The following is a 14,586-nucleotide window of genomic DNA, read 5'->3' as shown; positions in this document are numbered from 1 at the left end:
TGATCCCATGAGGCTACACGAGCAACAGGAAAAAGTGGATGATGGACCACGGGTTCCAGAGACAAAAGAGACAATCTTGAGTTGAGAAAATGTTTATTGATAAAAGACTTGACACAATGTTGTGTTTCGGCCGCAAGGCCTGCTTCAAGAGTCTAAAAACAAATATACATTCATAAATAAGAAAATAAATACATTTGTAGAAATAAAAAGCAGAAATAAATTAGAAAATAAAGGTGAAAAATGTTTAGTAATAATATAAATATACAATATCAAAGATATATATAAACACAAAGAATGGATGAATGCATAGATAAACAAAGTTGCCTAAATCAAAATAGTACATAAGTAATGGGCAGTATTTGAAAGGAGCATAAACTTATTAGTATATGTAAAAAAATATTAAAAAAGGGGAGTATGCATAAAGAAAGTATATGTTAAAAAAAACTTATTAACCTTAATTTGAAAAAAATGGATGAACTTCTGAATTCCAAGTGTGAAGCACTTCCAAATTGGTCGAGTAGAATGGTCTATGAAGATATCCACATTAGAAATCTTGTTATGTTCATCAACAGATATATATATCTTTTTTTTTAATGTTTCAACATTTTTATTAGTTTCCATCAGGTTGACAACAAACATACACCATACCTTTAATTACACATCAGAAACCTGAACATAGAAAGTCTGCAAAACCATTACATTCAAATATTTTCTTTTACATATTCTTCATCAACAGATATTATGATCTATATTATATGTTATATTTTTTTGAAAAAAGTGTCTATTTGAATTGTGTAATTGCACTAGAATGAAAAAATGACTGCATATGAAAACGGTACCTCCGCTCACAGGACAAATCCCTCCTCTCAGTACCCTTCTCCACCACCGCCAACTCCAGGCTCCGCCCTTTCTGCCTCGCCTCACCCTATGCTTGGAATAAACTCCCTGAGCCCGTACGCCAAGCCCCCTCCCTGCCCATCTTCAAATCCTTGCTCAAAGCCCACCTCTTCAATGTCGCCTTCGGCACCTAACCTTTATACCTCTACTAAGGAAATCTAGACTGCCCAGCTTGACATTTTGTCCTTTAGATTGTAAGCTCATTTGAGCAGGGACTGTCCTTCTTTGTTAAACTGTACAGCGCTGCGTAACCCTAGTAGCGCTTTAGAAATGTTAAGTAGTAGTAGTAGTACTTCAAGGGGAGGAGAAGCGTATGAAAATATGAGGTGGAAATAATGTACAAGCTTACAGTTTCAGATGTGGCTGCAAAAGGTATCCATTCACTTATATTAAATGTGAGAATGATAGATACATAGACGGATACGTGTAACTGGTGAAACCTCCATGGATAGGGTTCCAAAATATAAGAATATATATCAAAGAAAAAAATTTTTTTGTAAGATAGGCAACAAAGCAAAATGTGCTCCAGTGATTGATAATACGATAATAGATAACATAGTTAAAACAATCCAAATATTCATCAATAGAGACATGTAACAAAATAAGAGACATGTAACAAAATTGCAGTAGCCGTCGGAACAAATGTCATGGGGTCTCATAGCATAAAACAATAAAATCAAACAAAAGCGTGGTTCCTTAAGATACAGTTCACCTGGTATCCAATGTACCATGTGGGGAATGAAGAACTACGGAATATGATGCATATCCATTATACTGACAGCTTACTGGACTGCGACTAATGAACATGCATCTAATAAAAATGGAAAACGCCATCATTCACGATAGCGGTTCTCTGTTGCAATACAGTGGGAGCTACCTTGGAGCACACGTTTTGGACGTGCCCATATGTTAAACGCTTTTGGAGACAGCTTTTACAAACAACATCGCAACTGTGGGGACTGAACTGGACTCAGGACTGTCAGTTGTTATTTGGCCATCTTAAAACTACAAAACAGATGTTGTTTATTTTCTTAGAATCTGCCTTTAGTAATCAGGCAGCGGAAGCAGTGGCCCGTCTCATCTCTCTGGGCAAAGTTACATATGCCCTCCAAATATCTAGCTTTCCCTACCTTGAATCTGCTCATGGCAGTTCGGTACAGACTCAGCCGTAGCTAAGTCTGTAATTAAAGAGGAACCCAGTTTTAATTAGTTAAAAAGATATAGTTTATTAGTATTAATTAGCATTACCCAATAATGAGGATACCAGCAATTCAGTCAATCATACAGGGGAAACAGAATCACATGACACATCAGCTCTCGGTGGTACTCTGTCTCTCTCCTCCATCAGCATCTGTATCTGCGTCTGTCTCTCTCTCTCTCTGTCTCTCCTTCTGCGTCTTACACTTCTCGGGGTGCTTCCTTTATACTGTCTCAACCCAATGGATTCCAATGGGATCCAGCTTTGTCAGCAGAACTTGCTATCCCTTATCAGTTGATAAGGAACCAATAAGGGTGACTTCATTAGGTCCCAGGTTCTAACTATACACAAAAGGGGTGCAAAGCACAGCTGGCGAGATGACTTCATCGGTCACTCTGCTCTTCTCAGCTATTCTCAGCTCCCCCCTCCCTCTGAGTACTCTCTAACTACGTACATCTACCCCCTTATCTACTTTCATTAACCCAAAACATCTTTCATGACTCTTCACCGATGCCAGTCCCAGGCATGTTTATAAGAGCAAAGGACCCCCCTCCCGTGCCAGCTCCCTGAGAACTCAGTTCAGCTTGTGCTGCAGAAAATGTATTTTGTATCAGAGATGACTTTGGATTTTTAAGAGAAGCCCAGCTCTTATTATGAGCCATTTGCTTGTAGAGGCCTAGCTCTTTAGCCTGAGCCATTGACCTGTATTTTATTGAGAGCAAGGGCGGCCATATATATACAATGTCCAAAGGCTTTAAGGAATTTACCAATAGGGCAATCATTGTGGCAAAGAAGGTGTTCTTTTTGGAATGGCTCTCAAAGAATGCCCCGACCATGCCACAGTGGAGAGCCCAGATGATACAGCTAATGAGAATGGAGAGGTTAGAAATACCAAAATTGGACAAAAGAGAAGCCGGCCGTTGAGAATCGGTGGTCGGCATTTTGGCAAACCCTAACGCCGTTGGCAAGAGGTCATCTGTTAAATATCTGATTATCTGGGGGTGTTGGTGAGGGAGAGAGAAATAAACTTTGTGAGTTGATGGGTCCCGGGAGGGTGGAGCTTATGGAATACGACTGTGTTCGAGAGAGGGAGAGGGGGGAGCTCCAGGGGGAGGTACAAGGGGGGGGGAGGGGAGACATAAAAATGTCAAAGCTATTGGAGTTTGATGCTATTTGCAATGTCATGTACTTCCATTCTTGTAGTGGTTTGTGTTAGATAAGAAAAGAGATAACTTATTTGTTGGAAATGTTATGTTGCGCTTTCTTCAATAAAAATTATTGAAATAGAAAAATGGACAAGGAAGTGTGCCATGCATTCTAAAAAAAACACCCAGCTATGACATAAAGGCAGTTGGTTCTGCTCTGTTTAAAGGGCTGAAAAAGCAGTATCAGATGTGCAATCCAATTGATGCGGTATTAAGAACAGTAGATGGAAAGGAAAAGAACCTTATCTTGAAAAAGACCTTTTAGTAATAAACGATGCATGCCTTCAAGTCTAGTTCTGAAAAAATAGGCAAAACAGAACATACTGGTGGAAATATGTCTTTTAAATGGGCAAAAAGAGTGCAAAGGACAAAAAGGATGTGACGTGATGTGTGAAAGAGTAAAACAATATAATGTCTGATAACCACCATGAAGTTGTATTGTGCAATAAAAATAATAAAAATGTAAAAATAAAAAGACACATTAAAGCCTAACGAATAAGTGATAAATAAATAAAGGTAGACTGGATCAGATATGTATGGTCACTGGCACATTTGCATGGATAGCTATGTAAACCTGTATTATGTGTGTTCCTGAATACTTAAAAAAAACTTGTGTGTGATGAATACCTAAAAATCTCGAGTGTGTGATAGATATTATGGCTATTGAGCCATGCTGGTAAAACAATTCCTCAGATGAGCTGAGGCAATAAGAGAAACATAAAAATGAACCATAGTTATTCTCCGATTCTGAAATACCAGACAAAAATGATGTAATATCCACAGATGATAAAATATATACAGTCAAGCTGCAGGGGATAATTATAAAGTAAAAATGTATCAAAAATAAAATAAGCCGCATGACTGTAATAGTAATATAAATGGAATAAGACCATGCTCTATACCCAGTAGTGTATATTGTATATTGCATACCTACAAATGCACTCAGTCTGCGGCTCCTCACTACCTCTCCACCCTCATCTCCCCCTATGTTCCCGCCCGTAACCTCCGCTCACAGGACAAAGCCCTTCTCTCAGTACCCTTCTCCACCACTGCCAACTCCAGGCTCCGCTCATTCTGCCTTGCCTCACCCTATGCCTGGAACAATCTTCCTTTACCCATACGCCATGCCCCCTCCCTACCCATCTTCAAATCTCTGCTTAAAACTCACCTCTTCAATGCTGCCTTCGACGCCTAACCACTTGAGATATATAGAATGCCCCAATCTATCCACCCTATCAGATTAACTGTTCACTCGTCCTCTAGATTGTTCACTTGTCTTTAGATTGTTCTCTTGTCTTTTAGATTGTAAGCTCTTTGAGCAGGGACTGTCCTTCTATGTTTAAATTGCACAGCGCTGCGTAACCCTAGTAGCGCTTTAGAAATGTTAGTTAGTAGTTAGTATATTGCATAACTTATGTGGTCAGATCAATTGGTTATAAAGCACATTGCATAGCCATTCCCAACTGCCTAGAGATGATGATGAATACTTGATAAACTGAACTTAATCTATATATTATAATAAAATATAACAAATATAAAAAAATTATATATATAAAAAGCATATAAGAACGCTTTAATCCCAAAGCAGACGAATGGATACATATGGAGGTCATATTAGCTGGTATTTCAACGAATAAGGCAGGTTGAACCAAAGGAGCGGGTGGGGAGGGGGGAGGTAGTTTGTGGAAAATGTTTGGCTGATTGTAGATTGGACTGTTGTGGGTGTTGTTGGCTCCAAAATGTTGTATTATTGGTTGCTTAATAAAAAATTATAAATAATTAAAAAAAAAGCATATAAGAAAAACATCAATATCTATATTAATAAATCCCACCTTGAACGTTCTGAAGCTCACTCCAAGGCAGAGAAGCACAAAAATCCTGTAGTCTTCATAGGCTAGGACCAGTCACCCTCACTCATAGACCCGCCCTCAGCCACGCCCCATCTTCTATATTTTTATATATATAAAAGGCAAGACCAACGTTCTATGAAGCCTCCAGCCGGAAGTGTGACGCACCAGAGATATCCGGTTTCCCCATGAGTGAAGGAAAACAGCACAGCACGAAATCCCTCTCTCTGTAACAGTGAAGGACTCAGAGGGGGGAGGGGAGAGAGATGCCCTCACTCTCTCTGTAACACAAACACAGAACAGCAGGAAACTTAACACTGAAGGACTGGACTCGGAGGGGGGGAGGGGGAGGGAGAGAGGGCAGGGACATGCACTCCCACATGCACACTCTGAAGAAAACCTTGCTAGCCCCCGTTTCATTTGCATCAGAAACGGGGCTTTTTTACTAGTTGACTATAAAAATAAAATTTTTAAAAAAATTTAAAATGAAGATTCTTTGTGCTACTGCATAGAAGCGTAGGTATTGTTGCTAATTTTATCAGGATATTATAAGCTATGTGTTGTTAATATGTAAATGTGTAAATCATCATAATATGACTCATAGTTTGCACATTCTGCCGTAAATGAAATAAAAAGTCCTTACTGGCATATAAATAAAGGTATGAAACAAGGTGTAAAAATATGTAAAAGAATGTGAAAAAGTGATATAAAAATGAACGGAAATCAATTTCACTGTTTAGACCATGAGGTGTCAGAGTGTGTAGAAAAAGGATGTAGCAGATTTAGAGAATTTAATCTTATTTTCTGTTGGAAAACTTAGTTTAATCTGATTTGAGAAATAATATCTGTTATCCCCTGATGAGATTTCTTTAAGATCAATCAAATAGGACGGTGCAACTCCATATATAATCTTAAATACTATCATGCACAATTTAAATTTCACCCTGGCTACTATTGGAAGCCAGTGCAAATGTAAAAAAATAAGGTGTCACTTTATCAAATTTTTGTGCAGAATACATGAGTCTAACTGCTGTGTTTTGGATCATTTGTAGCTTTTTAAAGACCTGTCTTTGAGCATCCTGCATAGACACAATTACACTAGTCCAGTTATGATAACAGTGATTGTAATGCTAATTCAAAATATTTGCTAATCATTCTCCGTTTCTGCAACAACAAGAAATACCTTTTTGTTATCAAATGGTTTATTTGTGGTTCCGTCGATAACTGTCTACCTTGGATACCCAGTACTCGTGCAATGGACTCAAAGTTTGAAGTTCCTCAAAATTGCCCACAAGAGCACTTTTTGTCAAACGCTCCAGATTGGGAAATGCTTAACAAGGCCATTCCTCTTAGAGGCCAAGACAATAGAACCCATGCCATGATAACAAAGAAGATGGGAATTCCATCCCATCTAGATCTGAGGGCCTTGAAAGAGTTTCTGTTTGAAAAGGTAAAGGGTCATGGGTTTGATATACTGCATTTCGGTGATACAGCCAAAGTGGTTTACATTTTATTATATACAGGCATTTTCTCAGTCCCTAGTGGGCTCACAATGTAATTTTTTTTCATACTTGGGGCAGTTGAGGCTTAGGTGACTTGGCTGGGATTATAAGGAGCTACAGTGGGAATTGAACCTAGTTCCCGGCTCACTGCATTAACCATTAGGCTACTCCACTCAAATATTCAAGGTGATTTCCTTAGCTACCCTAATCCCTTACCTCCAGAACGCGACTGGTTTTATTCTCTGGACTTAAAGGCTTATTTTAGGAAAGTCGTTATTGAAACTATCATAAGTGTATACATGATCATGAACAGTGTACAAAAATCCACATTTCAGTATAAAACAAATAACTTCAAAATTTTTAAACTCATTTTGAACACCAGGAGAAAAAACCAACCATCCATGTCCCAATCCTCCCCCCTGCCCTTTTCTTTGTAAAAAGGGTGCACCCATATCCTCCAACCCTAACTGTGTATGCTGAACACACTAAAGTAACCTAATTAATGTTCAGGAAAAGCCCCCCCCCAAAAAAAAAAAAACAAAAAACAACAATCTTCTTCCACCTCGCTACAGCCTTCTTCTGTATAGCAGTTAACTTCTCCATCCAATTGATATATTGTAATTTAACCTGCCAATTTAGAATAGAGGGAATATGTACTTCATGAAGGCAGTGTCTAACTAGAGCTTGCTGGGTTTATTTAGTCCTGGGATAGCTCTGTTCAGTAATGCATATCCCATTTTCTATTTTGAATATTAACTATTTGGATGTAGATAACTGAAAATGAAACAAACAACAACAACAAAAAAAAGATTTGTAATAGGGTAACACAACTACCAGTACTGGATCCTGCCCTTAGGCCTCATGTTATCACATTCGTGGAGCTATCTGTGCACCTCTTCAAGCTGTTGGTGCACAAGTGGCTGATCAAGAGCACGTCTCAGGAAAGAGCCCAAAGATCCATGGGTATAGCAATCTGGGTGCTGGAGTCGCTAGAGTTCTTCATAAATCGCCCAAAGTTACAATTAAGTCCATCATTTCAATTGTAGTTATTGCGAGCTGTGCTAGACATGACTTAGGCTAAGGCTTTTCTTCATAGAAAAGGATTACCATTGTGGTGTCTGTTGTGAAGGAGATCCAAACAGACATCAACGTGGGCATATCGAGTATTTTGAACTACATGGCTTCAATGTTGCTTGTGACTTCCCTGGCAAGTTTTGGAATGACTTTCCAAAATCGTAGAACTTTCACCACTTAAAAAATGAACATTAATCCTAATCCAAAGTAGTTTATATTAGTAATGCTGTGTGACTCCTTATGAAATACTTTCTAGATAATGTTATGAAGTATTTTTGTCTTTCAAACTCGACTTTTAATACAAATTATCTAGAGTCACTTCACGGGCTCCCTATCCGTTTCCACATACAGTTCAAACTCCTCTTATTGACCTATAAGTGCATTCACTCTGCAGCTCCACAGTACCTCTCCACTCTCATCTGTCCCTACATTCCTCCCCGGGAACTCCGTTCACTGGGTAAATCTCTCTTATCTGCACCCTTCTGCTCCACCGCTAACTCCAGACTCCGTTCCTTTTATCTTGCTGCACCATATGCCTGGAATAGACTTCCTGAGCCGGTACGTCAAGCTCCATCTCTGGCCATCTTCAAATCTAAGCTAAAAGCCCACCTTTTTGATGCTGCTTTTAACTCCTAACCATTACTCACTTGTTCAGTACCCTTATTTTATCATCCCCACCTTAGTAATTCCCTTATCTCTTATTTGTTCTGTTTGTCTGTCCTAATTAGATTGTAAGGCTGTGTAGAGCAGGGAGGGACTGGCTCTTCATGTTCAAGTGTACAGCGCTGCGTACGTCTAGTAGCGCTATAGAAATGATAAGTAGTAGTAGTTAAAGAGATGCCTCTGTACGTCAGTGGTCTGAATGTTTTTGTCTTAACAGATCCGCTGAACTGCCGCTCTTCATTGGCAAAAACCCAGTTTGCTTGTATCTCTTTCTCTTTACAATGTCTTTTTTTCTTTTATCTTTTTATCTCTTGTGCTATTGGAAGCAAGTATCGCTGAATGTAAATGTTTTAACCTAAACCTTTCACTTATCTTTAGGTCCGCTGAAACCTTTCACTTAACGGGTCCCGTTTCGCCCTTTTATTTATCGAGGCTTCGTCAGGGAGATCTTTATTGTACTTCACAGTCATTCAGATGTGTGTCGTTCAAACTGTACTTCCAATGTTATTTGTTTATAGGTACTTATCCTCAGTCTGCTCTTGTTTTTTTTTTCTTTTTTTCAGTCTGCTGTTCCTATCTATGCCCTTTATCATCTCTAGATAATTTGTATTAAAAGTTGAGTTTTAATACAAGAGTTTCATAAGAGGAGTCACACAGCATTACTAAGCTAAACCAGATCACCCCTGGAACCCTTTTTAAAAATCTCTGTCACATTGGCCACCTTCCAATCTTCATCTACTACGGACGATTTTAATGACAGGTTACATATTACTAACAGCAGATCAGCAATTTCATGCGTGAGTTCTTTGAGTACCCTTGGATGTATGCCATCTGGCCCAGGTGATTGCTACTCTTTAATTTGTCAATTTGTCTCAGTACATCTTCCGGGTTCAGTAAGACCTTTGATAGCCCAATGGGCAGGTACAAATGGGCAGAATAAGAAGTCCATTTCTGTGTTTCTTTCATGCTGAACAAGGTGTTTCATTTGAATTCTAAAATGAGATAAAGTTAGCAAAATTATAATACAGTTTGGTGACACTGTAAACAAAATCATTGACGTGTTACAGTGGATCTTGCTTTAACTGCGTTACCTTTTCCTTTAGCTCTTTCGGCAGCATCAGTATGACCTGGCTGAATGTGAACGGAGACTGGAATCCAGTACATCACAAACACATGAAGTAAGTCCCCTTTAATGGCACAAAGAAATCCACTTCACTACTTTATGTATTGTGTTTTTATAACTTCTGAGCACAGGCCAGATTTTTGCAATACCTATGGCTTTCTGAATTCAGCTTTGTCATCAAAACAGCTGCTGTTTAGCAATGAATGGCTTCTATCCTTCAAGTGTGAATTGCCATGTTTGGCATACTCAGCAGTGGGCATGAGGAAGAGTAGCAGGAAGGTTTATTCAGCACGTCTATACTCCTGCCTTGGTTGGTACTAGTTCATCTCCTGTTCAGTAGTTGCTCCCTGACAGGCAAATGATCAAAAGTAAATGCGGGCCCAAAATACAATAGTACTAGACTAGTGTCCGCATTTACTTGCGCTGAATGATTAGCGGGCTCTGGTACATCAAATAACGAGCGCACCAAGGAATACCGCAGAACTCATTTATTGAAATGAACTCTTTGGTATTCCACCCGCATGATCAAAGCAGTGCGTTCTGAATGTACAGTGCTCCTACTGCTTTTACCTGTTGTCAGTTCAGAGCTGGTGTTAGGGTTAAGGCTTCCCTTTTCCATCTTAACACCCCCCCCTAGTCCAGGCCAGGCAACCTGGGCTGCCACGCTCAGTCCTGGACCCCCAAATTCCCTCAAAGGTCTTCCAGCCCCTCATGCCCGCACAGACTAAAGCCCCCCCAACCTCCCAAAAAATACCTGGTGGTCCAGTGGAACCCCCAGATAGCCGCCCCCCCCCCAAAAAAAAAAAAAAAATACCATGTACCATGTACCATGCAATCTGTCCCTAAAATCGAGTGTAATACCGGAAGACTGGAGGGTAGCCAATGTTACTCCGATTTTTAAGAAAGGTTCCAGAGGAGATCCGGGAAATTATAGACCGGTGAGTCTGACGTCGGTGCCGGGCAAGATGGTGGAGGCTATTATTAAGAATAAAATTGCAGAGCATATACAAAAACATGGACTGATGAGACAAAGTCAGCACGGATTTAGTGAAGGGAAGTCTTGCCTCACCAATCTAATGCATTTTTTTGAGGGGGTAAGCAAACATGTGGACAATGGGGAGCCGGTTGATATTGTATATCTGGATTTTCAGAAGGCGTTTGACAAAGTGCCGCACGAAAGACTCCTGAAGAAATTGCAGAGTCATGGAATCGGAGGTAGGGTATTATTATGGATTAAGAACTGGTTGAAAGATAGGAAGCAGAGAGTAGGATTGCGTGGCCAGTATTCTCAGTGGAGGAGGGTAGTTAGTGGGGTCCCGCAGGGGTCTGTGCTGGGTCCGTTGCTTTTTAATGTATTTATAAATGACCTAGAGATGGGAATAACTAGTGAGGTAATTAAATTCGCCGATGACACAAAATTATTCAGGGTCGTCAAGTCGCAGGAGGAATGTGAACGATTACAGGAGGACCTTGCGAGGACTGGGAGAATGGGCGTGCAAGTGGCAGATGAAGTTCAATGTTGACAAGTGCAAAGTGATGCATGTGGGTAAGAGGAACCCGAATTATAGCTACGTCTTGCAAGGTTCCGCGTTAGGAGTTACGGATCAAGAAAGGGATCTGGGTGTCGTCGTCGATGATACGCTGAAACCTTCTGCTCAGTGTGCTGCTGCGGCTAGGAAAGCGAATAGAATGTTGGGTGTTATTAGGAAGGGTATGGAGTCCAGGTGTGCGGATGTTATAATGCCGTTGTATCGCTCCATGGTGCGACCGCAGCTGGAGTATTGTGTTCAGTACTGGTCTCCGTATCTCAAAAAAGATATAGTAGAATTGGAAAAGGTACAGCGAAGGGCGACGAAAATGATAGTGGGGATGGGACGACTTTCCTATGAAGAGAGGCTGAGAAGGCTAGGGCTTTTCAGCTTGGAGAAGAGACGGCTGAGGGGAGATATGATAGAAGTGTATAAAATAATGAGTGGAATGGATCGGGTGGATGTGAAGCGACTGTTCACGCTATCCAAAAATACTAGGACTAGAGGGCATGAGTTGAAGCTACAGTGTGGTAAATTTAAAACGAATCGGAGAAAATTTTTCTTCACCCAACGTGTAATTAGACTCTGGAATTCATTGCCGGAGAACGTGGTACGGGCGGTTAGCTTGACGGAGTTTAAAAAGGGGTTAGATAGATTCCTAAAGGACAAGTCCATAGACCGCTATTAAATGGACTGGAAAAATTCCTCATTTTTAGGTATAACTTGTCTGGAATGTTTTTACGTTTGGGGAGCGTGCCAGGTGCCCTTGACCTGGATTGGCCACTGTCGGTGACAGGATGCTGGGCTAGATGGACCTTTGGTCTTTCCCAGTATGGCACTACTTATGTACTTATGTACTTATGTACCTTGAAACAGGAGGGAGTAGCACTCCTCCCTGCAAGCGCCACCTTCAAAATGGTGGCATCCTGCCCGGTACATCTTGGGATGCATATAAGGGACTTTCTCCCTCATATGGTGCTGAAGCCCCACCCAGTACATCCAAGGATACACCGGGTAAGGCAGGGCACCGCGATTTTGATGGCGGTGCTTGCAGGAGGAAGGAGAGTTCTACCTCCTCCTCCAAGATTCTTGGGGGAGGGGGACACCCTAGACTACCAGGAGGGGGGGCAGCTATCAAGGGTCCCACTGGACCACAAGGTATTTTGTGGGGGGGGGGGGGCTGCCTTCAGCCCCTTGCATTGATCTATTTGTTTGACAAGTTCGTGCTTTTTTTTTTTTGACAGCCCAGACCTGTCAAACAACTTCTGTGGGAGGATCCTCTCTTGGGTGTATGCCCAAGCACAATTCTACTGCAGAAGTACCCCGATGATCAACACTAATAGCGCATATAAATTTGTATTCTATTACCATTGATCATAGGGGTGGTATTTCCTGTGCTGTTCAGAACAGCGCAGGGATTTTGATCATCAGGCTGTGAATGCCTTGTTTATTTGTGGAACTCAACAATCACAGGAATTCCCTTTTCTCCGCTGCCACTGATTTCTGTTAAGAGAATAAGCAACAATTGTAGTAAAAGCAAAATCGTTGGAGACCAGATTAACCAATGCTTTATTGTAATTAGTATCATTAGATTATAGTGTGTATTGGTACAGAGATTTTTTTTTTTTTTTTTTTTTACATTTGTATCCCGCGCTTTCCCACTCATGGCAGGCTCAATGCGGCTTACATGGGGCAATGGAGGGTTAAGTGACTTGCCCAGAGTCACAAGGAGCTGCCTGTGCCTGAAGTGGGAATTGAACTCAGTTCCCCAGGACCAAAGTCCACCACCCTAACCACTAGGCCACACCACCCTAACCACTAGGCCACTCCTCCACTTCAAACATTTGAGTGTTTCTATTCACTTGAGTTTGGAGAAATATTTAAGAGAGAGTAAGATTTTGTTCATCCTGCAGTAGTGGTCAGCTGACTTTCTGTAGATGAGGTAAGGTGGGGCATTCATCCTCCCTCTTTTTTGAGGAGGGGGGGGGTCCAGTTCTTCCTCCACTTTTTGAGCAGCTTGTATCCCTGTCAAGGCCACGTGCATGCACATTGGACAGTTTCTGGAAATGACCTTTCAGGAATGTTACGGGTTTAGAACCAGATGTCTCCAGAGCAGTTGTAGAAAAACAGGGGACTGACTGACTGATACACACACATATACCTGTTGTGCCAGTATGCCATCTGTCTTCATCCTGTGTTTGTACATGAAATCTCTAATACAAGGATTTTCCACCGTTTTCATCTCGTGGTACGCTGATATGTGCTAGAATTGTCAAAGCACACCCCCACACATGGTCCAACTTTTTTACCTTCTTCCCCACCCCCACACACAGTCCAGCATTTTACCTTCTCTTCCCCCATCCCACCCCCCACAAATGATCCAGGATCTTTCTCTCCTGACCCCTCTCCCATCGGTGACCCCGCTCCCCCGGGGTGTACATTTAAAAAGTTTTCTTGTCTCTAGCAGGCAGCGGTAGTGAGTAGCGATTTATACACCCTGCTTGGGTGATAGGGTGGATCGAATTGGTGGAGGGGTAGCATTGTATGTTAAGGAGGGCCTTGAATCAAATAGATTGAAAATGCTGCAGGAAACAAAACACATCTTGGAATCCCTATGGATTGAAATTCCATGTGCAAAAGAGAAAAGGATAGTGATAGGAGTGTACTGTCGTCCGCCTGGCCAGGATGAACAGATGGATGTAGAAATGTTATTAGAAATTAGGGAGGCTAACAAACTGGGCAACACAATAATAATGGGTGATTTAAATTACCCCGATATTGACTGGGTAACTGTAACATCAGGGCATGCTAGGGTGGTAAAATTCCTTGATGAAATCAAGGACTGTGTTTTGGAGCAGCTGGTACAGGAGCCGACAAGAGAAGGAAAAATTCTAGACCTAGTCCTTAGTGGAACGCATGATCTGGTGCAGGAGGTAATGGTGATGGGGCCGCTTGATAACAGTGATCATAATATGATCAGACTAGACTTTGAGCCCGTAAATACGGGCTATTATAGGAAGGGGGGGTTGAAAGGCCCGCCCCCACCACCGAGTTCGCCGCTGCCCCTCCCCCTCCGAGTTCGCGCCCCCCCACCGAGCCGTCACCACCCACCTTCCACCCGGCCGGTCCCTCGCTCCGCTATTGAAACAGCGAGGGTCCGGGAACGCAGCACTGAGCTCTGCTGAGCTGCCGACGTCGGCCTTCATTCTTCTTCTCTGCCTGTCCCGCCCTCGTGTGACGTAACGTCGTCGAGGGCGGGACAGAGGCAGAGAAGAAGAAGGAAGGGCGATGTCGGCAGCTCAGCAGAGCTCAGTGCTGCGTTCCCGGACCCTCGCTGTTTCAATAGTGGAGCGAGGGCCCGACCGGGTAGAAGGTGGGTGGCGGCGGCGACTCGGGTGGGGGGAGCGTTAGACGGCGGTGTCCCTCCCTCAGCAATGCGCAATACAGACCCTCTGTGTTCCGCCCCCCCCCCCCCGTCATCACGTATTGACGTGGGGGCGGGGCAGAGAAGGTCTCTACTGCGCATTTGCGAGTGAGTACGGTCACTC

General features: G+C 42.1%; 1 protein-coding gene across 1 annotated transcript in view; it reads left to right on the top strand.

Annotated features, from left to right (window-relative positions):
- Nucleotides 1-14,586, top strand: part of LOC115458796 (NADH dehydrogenase [ubiquinone] 1 subunit C1, mitochondrial-like) — a 63,271-nt gene that overhangs the window by 38,807 nt on the left and 9,878 nt on the right. Inside the window, exon 3 of the mRNA XM_030188608.1 lies at nt 9,490-9,564. Coding sequence (XP_030044468.1) covers nt 9,490-9,564 — 75 coding nt within the window. The remainder of the gene's footprint in view (nt 1-9,489; nt 9,565-14,586) is intronic.

Source organism: Microcaecilia unicolor, unplaced genomic scaffold (assembly GCF_901765095.1).
Source record: "Microcaecilia unicolor unplaced genomic scaffold, aMicUni1.1, whole genome shotgun sequence".
NCBI classification, from domain to species: domain Eukaryota; kingdom Metazoa; phylum Chordata; class Amphibia; order Gymnophiona; family Siphonopidae; genus Microcaecilia; species Microcaecilia unicolor.
This window is presented reverse-complemented; position numbering and strand designations above follow the sequence as displayed.